Source organism: Scyliorhinus torazame, chromosome 31, assembly GCF_047496885.1.
Source record: "Scyliorhinus torazame isolate Kashiwa2021f chromosome 31, sScyTor2.1, whole genome shotgun sequence".
NCBI lineage: Eukaryota > Metazoa > Chordata > Chondrichthyes > Carcharhiniformes > Scyliorhinidae > Scyliorhinus > Scyliorhinus torazame.
In genome coordinates, this window is record NC_092737.1 from 12,566,684 (window position 1) to 12,581,070 (window position 14,387).

Sequence of the window (14,387 nt, forward strand, 5' to 3'; positions counted from 1 at the left end):
AGGATCCTGGGATTATATTCATTGGAGTTTAGGAGGTTGAGGGGAGATCTAATAGAAACTTACAAGATAATGAATGGCTTAGATAAGGTGGATGTAGGGAAGTTGTTTCCATTAGCAGGGGAGATTAGGACCCGGGGGCACAGCCTTAGAATAAAAGGGAGTCACTTTAGAACAGAGATGAGGAGAAATTTCTTCAGCCAGAGAGTGGTGCGTCTGTGGAATTCATTGCCACAGAGGGCGGTGGAGGCCGGGACGTTGAGTGTCTTTAAGACAGAAGTTGATAAATTCTTGATTTCTCGAGGAGTTAAGGGCTATGGAGAGAGAGTGGGTAAATGGAGTTGAAATGAGCCATGATTGAATGGTGGAGTGGACTCGATGGGCCGAATGGCCTTACTTCCGCTCCTATGTCTTATGGTCTTATGTTGTGAGGTGCTGTGGAGGGCGAATGCCTCAACCTCGTGTGCAAGGCTGGGGCTGATACAGGTAAAGATAGAACACAGAGCGCACCTGACCAAGTCGAGGATGAGCCGGCTGTTTGAGGGGGTGGAGGATATTTACAGTGCAGAAGGAGGCCATTCGGCCCATCGAGTCTGCACCGGCCCTTGGAAAGAGTGCCCTACTTAAGCCCACACCTCCACCCTATCCCAGTAACCCAGTAAAGTGGGCAGCACGGTAGCATTGTGGATAGCAGAATTGCTTCACAGCTCCAGGGTCCCAGGTTCGATTCCCGGCTTGGGTCACTGTCTGTGCGGAGTCTGCACGTCCTCCCCGTGTGTGCGTGGGTTTCCTCCGGGTGCTCCGGTTTCCTCCCACAGTCCAAAGATGTGCAGGTTAGGTGGATTGGCCGTGATAAATTGCCCTTAGTGTCCAAAATTGCCTTAGTGTTGGGTGGGGTTACTGGGTTATGGGGATAGGGTGGACGTGTGGGCTTGGGTAGGGTGCTCTTTCCAGGAGCCGGTGCAGACTCGATGGGCCGAATGGCCTCCTTCTGCACTGTAAATTCTATGATATTTGTGAGCGGTGTGGGAGGGGCCCAGCCAATCGCTGACGCATGTCTGGTCCTGCCCGAAGTTGGAGAAATTACAGAAGTCGTCCTTCAGCACCATGTCGGCGATCTTGCACGTGAACTTAGAGCCCAGTCCCCTGGGGGCCATATTTGGGGTGTCGGACTTGCCCGAGCTGCAGACGGGAGCGGGGGTTGACATTTTAGCCTCCCTCCCATTGATCGCTCGCAGATGGGTCCAGTTGGGGTGGAGGTCAACCTCTCCAGCCTGTGCCTCGGTGTGGCTGGGGGAACTGATGTGACTTCCTGCATTTGGGAAAAGGGAAGATTGCTCTGGGCGGCACGGTATCACAGTGGTTAGCACCGTTGCTTCCAGGGTGCCAGGTTCGATTCCCGGCTCTGGTCACTATCTGTGCGGAGTCTGCACGCTCTCCCCGCGTCTGCGTGGGTTTCCTCCGGGTGCTCCGGTTTCCTCCCACAGTCCAAAGATCTGCAGGTTAGGTGGATTGGCCGCGCTAAATTGCCCCTTCGTGCCTAAAAAGGTCAGTTTGGGTTACTGGGATAGGGTGGAGGTGTGGGCTTAAGTAGGGCTCTCTTTCCAAGGGCCGGTGCAGACTCGATGGGCCGAATGGCCTCCTTCTGCACTGTAAATTCTGCGATTCTATGATTCCACAAGAGATGGGGTTTGTTGATACCACAGTTCGAGGAGCTGGTTGTCGTCAACTGCTTTGGGGGGGGGGGGGCGCGGGGGGGGGGGGGAGCGGTTGGGTGGTGGAGGTCGTGAGTGTGTGGGGGGGGGGGGGGTCAGGTTTGGAGTGTTGTGGGAGTTACACTTCATGTGTTGTAAACGTAACAAATTTGAATAAAAATACTATCCCCCCAAAAAAAATTTCCACAGCACATTAAAGAGCTTTCTCTTTCGGATTATGATTGATATTATTTTAATAAATTAACATTTTAAAATGTTTCTTCATTACAGTTTTCCACATGGTGAGTGAAGACATGCCACGACAATTTATTTTTAAATATCTGGATTAAAAACAATTGTTAAATGGAATTTGCATCTGCACAAGTGGAATAGACTTCAAATTACAAAAATATTCCCGCCACGATTATCCGTAAGGATAAGGCCATAAAGGACATAATTTAATCTTTATACAATGAGTGTTAGTAGGATCCCTGCATTGTTTATTTTTTCTCGAAAGGGTTGTTTCCTGGACAGTGTTTACAAGTCAGTAACAAATGAGGAATAGGTACACCCCAATTTAACTTGTCAATGTACAGACAGAGGCATGCATTAACAATATTCATAGTTGATACTCCAACCAAATATGCACTGTTGCTTTATCCCAAAGGCCAATCTTACTTGCATTCTGTGGGAAGCATGGAGCTGACTAGAATTCTTCTGAAGGAGAGCATTTCCCCTCATCTCTGTCTTAAAGGGGCGACCCTCTTTTTTTAAAACATTGAGCCCCTCGTTCTAGATTCTCCCACAAGATGAAACATCCTCTCCACAGCCCGCTCTGTCAACACCGCCTCACGATCTTATGATCAGAATTCCCAGATCGATGGGATTCAGCGATCCTGACAGCGCAGCCCGGCTCGCAGGTCTCCCGGCGGCGTGGGGTGACCCCAGTGAACAGCAATCCCTCTCCATCCCGAGAAACACGCGGCTGGGGGACCGGAGTATCCATAATAATTATAATCTTTATTATTGTCACAAGTAGGCTCACATTAACACTGCAATGAAGTTACTGTGAAAAGCCCCGAGTCGCCACACTCTGGCGCCTGTTCGGGTACACGGAGGGAGAATTCGGAATGTCCAATTCACCTAACAAGCACGTCTTTCGGGACTTGTGGGAGGAAACCGGAGCACCCGGAGGAAACCCGCGCAGACACGGGGAGAACGTGCAGACTCCGCACAGACTGTGACCCGAGCCGGGAATTGAACCTGGGACCCTTGGCGATGTGAAGCATCAGTGCTAACCACTGTGCTATCGTGCCGCCCCTTAGTCCTTTATTGTCCCTTAGTGTCCAAAGATGTACAGGTTAGGTGGGGTTATGGGGGTGCTCTTTCAGAGGTCAGAGGTCAGTGTTAACCATTGTGCTACCGTAGCGCCCAATATTTTTCAATCAAGTCACCCCCTCACTCTTCTCAACTCCATTGGGTACCAGCCTAGTGGGTCCAACCTTTCCTCATAAGACAACCCGCCCATTTCAGGTATTAGTCTGGTAAACCTTCTCTGAACCACATCCATCGCCTTTGGAGACCAGTGCGGTGGGTCATAGCTACCAGGAAGGAGCGAAGAGGCCGAGTGCACTTTTCTCCAGACAAGAGAAGGCCGAGGGTGCCCCGAATGAGGTCGTTAAAATGACAAAGGATGTCCGGGAGGGTAGAATCAAGGGGAGTTGGAGGGGGGGGGGCTGGGCCAGAACCAGGGCCCACAAATAGACCTAGCGGGGAATTCAGGAGAAACCTCTTTCCCCAGAGGGTGGTGGAAAGGTGGAACTTGCTATCACGGGCAGCAGTCGAGGCAATTAGCATTCTAACTTCTTCCAGTTCCGATGAAAAGGCAACCGACGTGAGACTTTGGGTGGGATTCTAAGCTCCCCTGCCCCCCCCCCCCCCCCCCCCCCCACGCGGTAGTGGTTTTGCGCTGATGGAGGCCAACCCACCATTAGCTGGAAGTGGGATCTTCCCATTCCCGACACTGTCAAAGGGATTTCCCGTTCTTCGCACCCTCCGCCACCAGGTAACCTGCGGCCCGGGACCCACCGTCGGCAGGGCCGGACGATCCCACCAACGGGAGCGCCGGAAAATCCCACCCCTCATCTCTGTTTGCCAGCGGATGCTGCCCCGCCCCCCAGGTGGTTGGCTACGTTTGAACGAAAAGTAGTTCCGCGCAGAACGACCTGCTCTAAATTCCTCACCCTGTTCCCTCTGCACGAAGCCAATCGCGTGTTTTTATAGAACATAGAACATACAGTGCAGAAGGAGGCCATTTGGCCCCTCGAGTCTGCACCGACCCATTTCAGCCCTCACTTCCACCCTATCCCCGTTACCCAATAACACCTCCGAACCTTTTTGGACACTAACGGCAATTTATCATGACCAATCCACCTGACCTGCACGTCTTTGGACTGTGGGAGGAAACCGGAGCACCCGGAGGAAACCCACGCACACACGGGGAGGATGTGCAGACCCCGCACAGACAGTGACCCAGCGGGGAATCGAACCTGGGACCCTGGAGCTGTGAAGCCACAGTGCTACCGTGCTGCCCCTTCTTTCATGTGGGATGTTAGCGTCGTTGGCTCAAGCATTCATTTCCCAACCCTAATTGCCCCTTGTGAAGGTGGTGGTGGGCCGCCATCATGAACCACTGTAGCCCCCCCGGTGTCAGTGCAGAAGGGGTCTATTCGGCCCATCGGGTCTTCACCCACCCTCTGAAAGAGAACCCAACCCCCTACCCCTCCCCGTAACCCCACTTCATCTGCACATCCCTGGACACTAAGGGGCAATTTTAACGTGGCCAATCCACCTCACATGCACATCTGTGTGGGAGGAAACCGGAGCACCCGGAGGAAACCCAGGCAGACATGGGGAGGGCGTGCAAACTCCACACAGATAGTCACGCGAGGCCGGGAATCGAACCCGGGTCCCTGGCATCGTGAGGCAGCAGTACCACCATAGTTCCAGGATTTAGATCCAGTATATACCACAATCCAGAACCAAACCCCAAATAATTCAGAAGTTTTTGCACAGAAATAAGTGGGAGGATTTGCATTTATATTGCGTCACTAAAACATCCCAAATGGCTTCACAGGAGCATCAACGCACAAAAATAAATTGGGCCCTACATGCAAACTGAAAGAAAAAAATACTTTTCTCCTCAGGAATCTGTTCTGGCTCCTGATTTTTCGCTCTCTTGCTTGTGCGGCCAAATATCCTCTTGTTAAAATACGTTCCCGCTGCTCGCATTCCCTTTGGGTTCGAACCCTCGGAGTCAACAAGAACCGTTTACTGCTGAAAAGACAAAGTCGTGAGCTTCCCGCCTCACAGTCACCACGACAAATGCAAGAGTACCAAATTTCAAACAATCACAACAATTTGCGCTGCAGAAGGAAAAGTTTCAACTGTCGCGATCGTTATGAAATTTGGCATTCTTGTGTTTGTCCTCAGGAGATCAAGACCATAGAAAGCCTCAGTGGCGCATCTCCCCTTTCCCAACAATATCCGAGGGCGACTAAAGTGACTGTAAAAACAGTTTGCCCCTTTCTGCCCCACTTCAGCAGCGCGATTCGCAAATGATCATCCCTTACGTCCGCGCATGATGCTCAACGATTGTCAACGCTTGTTAAAGTCTGACCCCCCCCACTTCGAAACTGTGCCTCCAAATTCAAGATTGCCCCCACGAGCAGAATCACCCTCTCAGCATTCAGCCTTGTCAAGTTCTGAAATAGACCGATTTTTAATCGGGGAGGGAATCGAGGGTCACAGGGATAAAGGCGGGAAAGTGGAGCTGGGGATTGTCAAGTCAGATCAGTCACAATCTCATTGAATTACGGAGAATACTTGAAGGGGGTGGCACGGAGGCACAGTGGTTAGCACTGCTGCCTCACAGCAGCAGCAGCAGCCTCACTGGGCAGCACGGTAGCATTGTGGATAGCACAATTGCTTCACAGCCCCAGGGTCCCAGGTTCGATTCTGGCTTGGGTCACTGTCTGTGCGGAGTCTGCACGTTCTCCCCGTGTCTGCGTGGGTTTCCTCCGGGTGCTCCGGTTTCCTCCCACAGCCCAAAGATGCACAGGTTCGGTGGATTGGCCATGGTAAATTGCCCTTAGTGTCCAAAATTGCCCTTAGTGTTGGGTGGGGTTACTGGGTTATGGGGATAGGGGGGAGGTGTTGACCTTGGGTAGGGTGCTCTTTCCAAGAGCCGGTGCAGACTCGATGGGCCGAATGGCCTCCTTCTGCACTGTAAATTCTATGATAATCTATGACAGTGCCAGGGAGCCGGGTTCGATTCCGACCTCAGGTGACTGTCTGTGGAGTTTGTGTCTCACCTCAAAGACAGCGCCTCTGATAGTGCAGCACTCCCTCAACCTAGTTCTTCCAATGATTGTTGAAAGCAGCATAACTAGATGCTAAAGTGATGTTGCAGATGCTGCCATATCTATCTTGTAATCCCATAAAGTCAAAGACAGTTTTGAAAGTTTCACATTGTCTATCTCTGAGCAATTTCAGACCGTAAACTTTTGTATGTGCATCTGTGTATTTGTGCATGCGTGTGTGTGTATGTGTATGCATGTGCAAACTCATGTGTTTGTATATGTGTGTACGTGTGTGTGTGAATGTGTGCCTGTGCATATGTGTATCTGTGCTTGCATGTATGTGTGCATATCTCTGTGTGCAGGTATGCGTCTATGTGTGTGTGTGTGCATGCGTGTCTCTGTCTGTGTGTGTGCATGTCTGTGTGTGTGACTGTCCGTGTGTGTGTGTCTGTGAGTGTGTGTGTCTGTGTGTGTGTCTTTGAGAGTGTGTTTCATAGAATCAAAGAATCTACTGTGCAGAAGGAGGCCATTCGGCCCATCGAGTCTGCACTGGCCCTGTGTGTATGCGTCTGTGTGTGTGTGTCTGTGAGTGTGTGTGTGTCTGTGTGTGTGTGTCTGTGAGTATGTGTGTGTGTCTGTGAGTGTGTGTGTGTCTGTCTGTGAGTGTGTTTTCGTCTGTGTCTGTGTGTTTGTCTGTGTGTGTGCGTCTGTGTGTGTGTCTGTGAGTGTGTGTCTTTGTGTGTGTTTGTGTGTGTGTGTGTGTCTGTGTGTGTGTGTGTCTGTGTCTGTGAGTATGTGTGTGTGTGTCTGTGAGTATGTGTGTGTGCCTGTGAGTGTGTGTTTGGCTGTGTGTTTGGGTCTCTGTGTGTCTGTGAGTATGAGTGTGTCTGTGAGTGTGTTTTCGTCTGCGTGTGTGTGTGTGACTGTGTGTGTGTGTGTGCGTCTGTGTGTGTGTCTGTGTGTGTGTGTGCGTGCGTCTGTGTGTGCATCTGTGAGTGTGTCTGTGTGTGTGTGTCTGTGTGTGTGTGCATCTGTGTGTGTGTGTGTGTCTGTGTGCGTCTGTGAGTGTGTGTGTCTGGGTGTGTGTGTGTCTCTGTGTGTGTGTGTCTGTGAGTGTGTGTGTGTCTGTCTGTGAGTGTGTTTTCGTCTGTGTCTGTGTGTTTGTCTGTGTGTGTGCGTCTGTGTGTGTGTCTGTGAGTGTGTGTCTTTGTGTGTGTTTGTGTGTGTGTGTGTGTCTGTGTGTGTGTGTGTCTGTGTCTGTGAGTATGTGTGTCTGTGAGTATGTGTGTGTGCCTGTGAGTGTGTGTTTGGCTGTGTGTTTGGGTCTCTGTGTGTCTGTGAGTATGAGTGTGTCTGTGAGTGTGTTTTCGTCTGCGTGTGTGTGTGTGACTGTGTGTGTGTGTGTGCGTCTGTGTGTGTGTCTGTGTGTGTGTGTGCGTGCGTCTGTGTGTGCATCTGTGAGTGTGTCTGTGTGTGTGTGTCTGTGTGTGTGTGCATCTGTGTGTGTGTGTGTGTCTGTGTGCGTCTGTGAGTGTGTGTGTCTGTGTGTGTGTGTGTCTGTGTGTGTGTGTGTCTGTGTGTGTGTGTGCGTGCGTCTGTGTGTGCGTCTGTGAGTGTGTCTGTGTGTGTGTGTCTGTGTGTGTGTGTGTGTGTGTGTGTGCGTCTGTGTGTGTGTGTCTGTGTGTGTGTCTGTGTGTGTGTGCGTCTGTGTGTGTCTGTGTGTGTGCGTCTGTGAGTGTGTCTGTGTGTGTCTGTGTGTGTGTGTGTGTCTGTGTACATGAGCATGTGTGGCCCATTTGATGCATCCGTCAATTGAGTGACAAGCTAAAAACTTGGGAAAATCTAATCAGAGGCCCAACCAGTTGATCAAATGAATGAGGAACATTTACTCTCAGTCGAATTAGTCAGTTATTATCTGCTATCGATTTACCCTCCTCGACAGTAACAGCTGGCTGTTGACCTGATAGGGGGCGTTAACATTGTGGAAGGACGGAGCAGATGTTAAGAAGGTGTTTCCACTTGAGGGGGGGGAGAGGGGGTGTCTTCAATATGGGCTAATCACTCATAAATCCGATAGGGAATTTGTGGCGTCTGTAAAACCATCATCGACTATTGTCAAAACCCACTAATGCCCTTCGGGGAATGAAATCTGCCGTCCTTACCCCGGTCTGGCCTACATGTGACTCCAGACCCCTCGGCAAAGCGGTTTGTCTCTGCCCCCTCTGAAATGGCTGAGCGTGACGCTCAGTTCAGGGGCAATTAGGGACGGGCCAACGAGGGCTGGGCCTCGCCCGACGACGCCCGCATCCCACGAAAGAATTAAAATAAAATGGACGGACGTGCAAGTGAGAAGGTGAAGCTTGCACCCGCAGGTTGAGGTAAATAGTAAGGGGGCTGTTAAGGGGGAAGCTGGATAAACACACGAGGGAGAAAAATAACGGATGAGAGGGTGAGATGAAGGAGGGTGGAGGGAGGTTCACGTGGAGCAGAAACAGCAGCACAGAGAAGATGGGCTGAATGGCCTGCTTCTGTTTTGAAATGTATCTTACTGTCTGTGGAATCCTTTTACTGAGGAAAAGGCCACTTAAGCTCACCAACGTGGGACTTATCACAATATATTTCCACTTTCTTTTGCATTCACATGGGCTGGCCGCATGTTGGCATTTCCAGGATGGCGTGGGGGACATGAAATTAAATGGTGCATCCCATAATAGCTCGCCCGGAAATGTGATTCCGACCAGTCAACCGAAGTCAAACCGCTTTGTTAAGGTGTGCTCGGCAATCTCAATCCACCCTCTTGAGGATTTGACGTGCTTAGAATCATAGAAGTTACAGTGCATAAGGAGGCCATTCGGCCCATCGGGTCTGCACCGGCTCTTGGAAAGAGCACCCTACCCAAGCCCACACCTCCACCCTATCCCCATAACCCAGTAACCCCACCCAACACTAAGGGCAATTTTGGACACTCGGGGCAATTGATCACGGCCAATCCACCTAACCCGCACGCACATCTTTGGACTGTGGGAGGAAACCGGAGCACCCGGAGGAAACCCACGCACACACGGGGAGGACGTGTAGACTCCGCACAGACAGCGACCCAAGCCGGGAATCGAACCTGGGACCCGGGAGCTGTGAAGCAATTGCGCTAACCACTGTGCTACCGTGTTGTATGGAGCGTAGCTATACGTCCCAAAGTGGGCCAACACGAATGGTTGTGGGAGGACAACTGCCCCTGGGCCACGTCAGGAGGTGTTGGCGGACAGGCTGCCAAAAGCTCGGTCAAGGGGGTCGGTTTTAAGGAGGGTCTTCGGGGCGGAGGTAGGGTTTGGGGAGCTTTAGGTAGCCGGGGGGGGGGGGGGGGGGGGGGGGGGGGGGGGGGGGATCCTGGTGCCCTGGTAGAGCCACCACCTTCTGGGCGTACACTCGACACAATTTGGTTAAAGGCTCCGCGCGGGAACCTCCGTCCTTCCAACCCGTTTTCCAGCGCGGCATGCCCCACCCCCACCGGCAGCGGGATCCTCCGTCCCGGCAGCCGGCCGATGGGGTCTCCCATTGTTGCCCCCCCCCCCCCCCACCATCGGGAACTCCACTGGCGCGAGTGCGCTGCAAACGGAGAATCCCGCCGACGGAGAATTCCCTTGTGCTGGGAACCCAGAGTGAACGCCCGGGGGGGGGGGCGATTCTCCAAAATGGAGACCAAGTGTCCGCGCCGTCGGGGGACGCCGTCACGATTCATGACGGCGCGAACCGGGCACGGGGACGACCGATTCCGTCCCCCACAGGGGGCCAGCATGGCGCGTGGAGCCGTTCGCGCCGCCCCAGCCTCCCTTCCCGGTGCCACGCCAACCCGATTCCAGCGGCCCGCGCCACGTCCAACGCACCTCGGAGAATCGCTCGCCGGCGTCGTGGCGCGGTTGCGGCAATTCTCCGGCCCGGCGCGGGGCTCGGAGAATCGCGCCTCAGATCTTTGCACCAAAACAGTAATTCCTCCTGACTGGCAAATTACAGTTGGGGTGGGGGATTGATGGGTGGGTCAGTGCTACCCTCAGGCAGTGAGCTGGGCCCATCTCGACGCACCATGAGAGGGGGGTAGCCTAATGGTAATATTATTGGTATTCTAGAGAACCTCCACCCCTTCCATCTGACCAATACCTCAGAAATGTGGGTTCAAAACTCACCACAGCAGCTGGGGGCAGTGTGTGTGTGGGGGGGGGGGGGGGGGGGTTAAGTTAAGGATTATTGGCCATAATAGTCATTAAAAACCCATCTGGTTCACTAATGCTCTTTAGGGAAGAGGAAATCTGCCTTCTTTACCCGGCCTGGCCTACATGTGACTCCAGACCCACAGCCAATGTGGTTGACTATTAACTGCTGCTCTAAAAGAGCCACTAGGTTGTATCGATGGCAAGGGGCGGGGGGGGGGGGGGGGGGGGGGGGGGTAAAATAAAGCGCAGTGGGTGACATCACATCCCGTGAGCAGCAGCGGTTCATGAAGGCAGCTCGCCACCATCTTTTCAAGGGGCCATTGGGGACGGGCAATAAATGGCGGCCTTGCCAGTGATGTCCAATGCCATGCTCTTGCGGCATATGGGGTGGTTGGCTGGGCCATTTTGGTTTTGGGGGGCAGTTGCCACACTTGGTGTGGGCAACTTCTATGGCCAACCGGCAGCTCACTGGTCCCTCTTGACCAATACCAGTCCTTTTACACCAAAGGAGAGTCTGCAGCCTGCCCGTCCAGACCAGCGGCATACTCGCAACATCACGGTACCCATCATTCCATGGCTATTGCTTCAATGGGCGCTCATTGTCCTTTGCCCCCTTGTCATGCATGGTTAGATAAAAACGATCCCATTATCAATAAATAGAAAACATTCAAACATCTCCTTCGCCAGCTGGAACGAGGTCGCCATTCGGGAAATGGGAACACAGGGAAGGAGGAACATCCCTCGGTAGTGCAGGATTGACCGTCGAAAAGAGACATGCTGTCGAAGCTTTTGCTCTTGCACTCACCAGGACAGATGCAAGAATGCCAAATTTCAAAGGGAGCGACACTTCACACTGCATCAGAAAAGGGGGCTGTTTGTTTGGGTCTGATTGATCGAGTCGTTCCCACGGAGATTGCACCAGGGCGCTATTGCCCCTCATGCTTTTGTTTAATTTAAAACGAGCGCAACGCCTGGACACGTCCCTTTTGCCTGCAGAAGACAGGCCCTTGTATATGATTATATGTAGCTTCTAGCTAGCATAAATCCAACTGTCCATTTGTGGGCCACTGGGAGACCAACTCACAATCTTCAATTGGTTGTTCCTCAGGAAGGACATTGCTTCCTTTGAAATTTGGAATTCTTGAGTGTGTCCTGATTATGGTATATTAGTAAAACCTCACTGGACTAGTAATCGAGCGACCCAGGCGAATACCTGGGAGACAGGCTGAGAGTGATCCCACCTTGACAGTGGGTGGAATTCGAATCCAATAAATAAATCTGGAGCTGGAAGCTAGTTTCAGCGACGGTGACCATGACAACTATGATCGATCGCCGTAAACACTCGACTGGGTTCAGGGAAGGAAATCCGCCGCCTTTACCCAGTCTGGCCTACACCTGACTGCGGTTGACCCTCAAGCTACCCTCTGAAATGGTCGAACGAGCCGCTCAGAGTCGGGGGCAACTGGGGTTGGGCACCAAAGGCTGTCCTCGCCCAGGAACGCCAATGTCCCGTGAAAGAACGAATCAGCAAATGAAAGAGAGAGCAAGATGAAAAGTCTCTTTTTTTTGAAGCAAGACTGGTGGATAAATAGTTTGATGTAACAATGGTTCGGAGTTCGAATGGGGCACTGCCCCATTCATGCCCAACGCTGTCGAAGTGGCAGTGAGGAACGATGCTTTTGCAAATTGTCAGCCTAATTTTGACGTAGATGTACAATAACTGGAGGGTAGTTGGGACAAAGGATGGTCGATCCCTTCCCGATATCCGTTCACAAACACTGCTACGATGTGTGCAGATCTTTGCCCCTGGAGGTCAGGGGGAAGAGCTTGGCATCGAGCAAATCCTTGTACTGAAGTTCAGGCATGATCATGCGCAAACATTTCGCCCTGCTGCTGTTGTCGAGGTTCGGGTTAAGGTTGTAGCCCATGATCTGGGCACGTCCGTACTGGAAGGGCTTGATGTTCTTGTCCTGGATTTGACTAGCCTCCACAGGCCTGCTCCCCAGGAGGCAGAGGTCCACCAGCCTCTGGCGCTTCTGTTGCAGGACCAGCACATCATTCCGCATCCTCTGCCGCCCGTACTCCTCCACCTTCTGCCAAAATGTCCGGTTGAAGTGCAGGTAGAGCTCCCAGTCCAGCGAGTTCCACGCCTTGGCCCGCCCGACCGTCTCGCCGGACAGCTTCCTCACCGTGACGTTGCTGCGGAAGTTCAGCTTGAAGGAGACCACGTCGTCGAGCTCCCAGCAGAGGGCGTCCTTCAGCAGGACCATCGATTCGTCAAAGTACTCCGACAGCAGGATGAGGTGGAAGGTGCCGCCAATCTCCTTGAGGACCAGGTCCACATAGTCCCGCGTGTCGTTGGCGTTGTGGTCGAAGCCAAAGTCGAACCACATCAGGTTCCTGGCGTACTGGTTGCCGCGGTCCCTTGCCGAGTAGTACTTCCACGGCTCGCTCAGGAACTGCTCCAGCGACTCCACCTTCTTGAACGCCACGCTCGAGCCCTTATAATAAGTGAATGAGGACTCCGCCAACGTCACCGGATTCCGCAAGATGGAGAAGTAAAAGGTCCCCTTTGCCATCACTTTTTCAACCTGTGGAGGACAACAGAATGGAAACAGTGAATCTGACACTGACAGATGGAAGAAGCTAAGAGAAGGAATTGAACTGATGGGAGGTGATCACAGCTCTAGAGACCCAGGCTAATGCTCTGTGGACAGGGGTTCAAATCCCATCAAGGCTGCAGCTGAGGTTTAAATTTGGTTAAAACAAAATCAATCTGGAAATAAGCAAGATCTAATCTAGTCACGGGCGGCACGTGGCGCAGTGGTTAGCACTGGGACTGCGGCGCTGAGGACCCGGGTTCGAATCCCGGCCCTGGGTCACAGTCCGTGTGGAGTTTGCACATTCTCCCCGTGTCTGCGTGAGTTTCACCCCCACAACCCAAAGATGTGCTGATCAGGTGGATTGGCCGTGCTAAATTGCCCCTTAAATGGAAAAAGAGATAATTGGGTACTCTAAAATTTTTTTTTTTTTAAATCTAGTCTGGTCTAAGCAACAGGGGTTAGCACTGCTGCCTCACAGCTCCAGGGTCCCGGGTTCAATTCCCAGCTTGGGTCACTGTGCGGAGTCTGCACTTTCTCCCCGTGTCTGCGTGGGTTTCCTCCGGGTGCTCCGGTTTCCTCCCACAGTCCAAAGAGGTGCAGGTTAGGTGGATTGGCCGGGCTAAATTGCCTCTGAGTGTCCAGGGATGTGTAGGTAAGGTGGGGGTAAGGGGATAAAACGGGGGAGTGGGCCGATGTAAGGGGCTCTTTCATAGGGCCAGTGCAGACTCAAGGGGCCGAATGGCCTCCTTCTGCACTGTAGGCATTCTATGATTCTCTGAGGAGAGGCGAAAACCAGAGGGACACAGATCGGAGGCAACTGGCAAAAAGATCAGGGGACGAGGGGAATTTTTATGATCTAGAAAGACTGGAAAATGGAAGCAGATTTAATCTTCGCAGAGCACTGTTCCACCCTCTCTCTCTTCCTCCTGCTCCATCTCTCTCCCTGCAACTCTCACTCTTTCCTCAGGACATCAGCTGTTTCAGTCCAGTGACATTCCCATTGTGTCACTGCAGTTTTCGGAATGCTTAATGGACGGAAAACTGCCGTTTGGACAGGGCGGGGGGGGATGAGGTCAGTCCATAAGAGGGTAATGTAGCCGCCTGGTAAACAGCGGGGAAGAAGCTGTTTTTGAGTCTGTCTGTGCCCGATGGAAGGACATGCAGAGACACACTCAGGTGTGTAAGATTTCTATATAGAATATAATATTTAATTTAGTACTAAAATTTGAAATTCTACCATTAGGCTAGTCGCCTCTCAATTATTAAAAAAAAATTTAGAGTACCCAATTCTTTTTTTTCCACAATTAAGGAGCAATTTAGCGTGGCCAATCCACCTACCCTGCACATCTTTGGGTTGTGGGGGGTGCGACACACGGGGAGAATGTGCAAACTCCACACGGACTGTGACCCAGGGCTGGGATGGAACCTGGGACCTTGGCACCGTGAGGCAGCAGTGCTAACCACTGTGCAGTCCACTGCCTCATCAATTAAATTAATTATGCTTGGCTGAGAACAAATAGGTCAAAA

At 52.3% G+C, this 14,387-nt stretch overlaps 1 protein-coding gene across 4 annotated transcripts in view; it reads right to left on the reverse strand.

Annotated features, from left to right (window-relative positions):
- Positions 1-11,801: 11,801 nt before the first annotated feature.
- Positions 11,802-14,387, reverse strand: part of gal3st4 (galactose-3-O-sulfotransferase 4) — a 104,403-nt gene continuing 101,817 nt past the window's right edge. For all 4 annotated transcript variants that reach the window (XM_072493352.1, XM_072493354.1, XM_072493353.1 and 1 more), the window contains one exon: positions 11,802-12,848. In XM_072493352.1, coding sequence (XP_072349453.1) covers positions 12,039-12,848 — 810 coding nt within the window. In that variant the 3' untranslated portion in view covers positions 11,802-12,038. The remainder of the gene's footprint in view (positions 12,849-14,387) is intronic.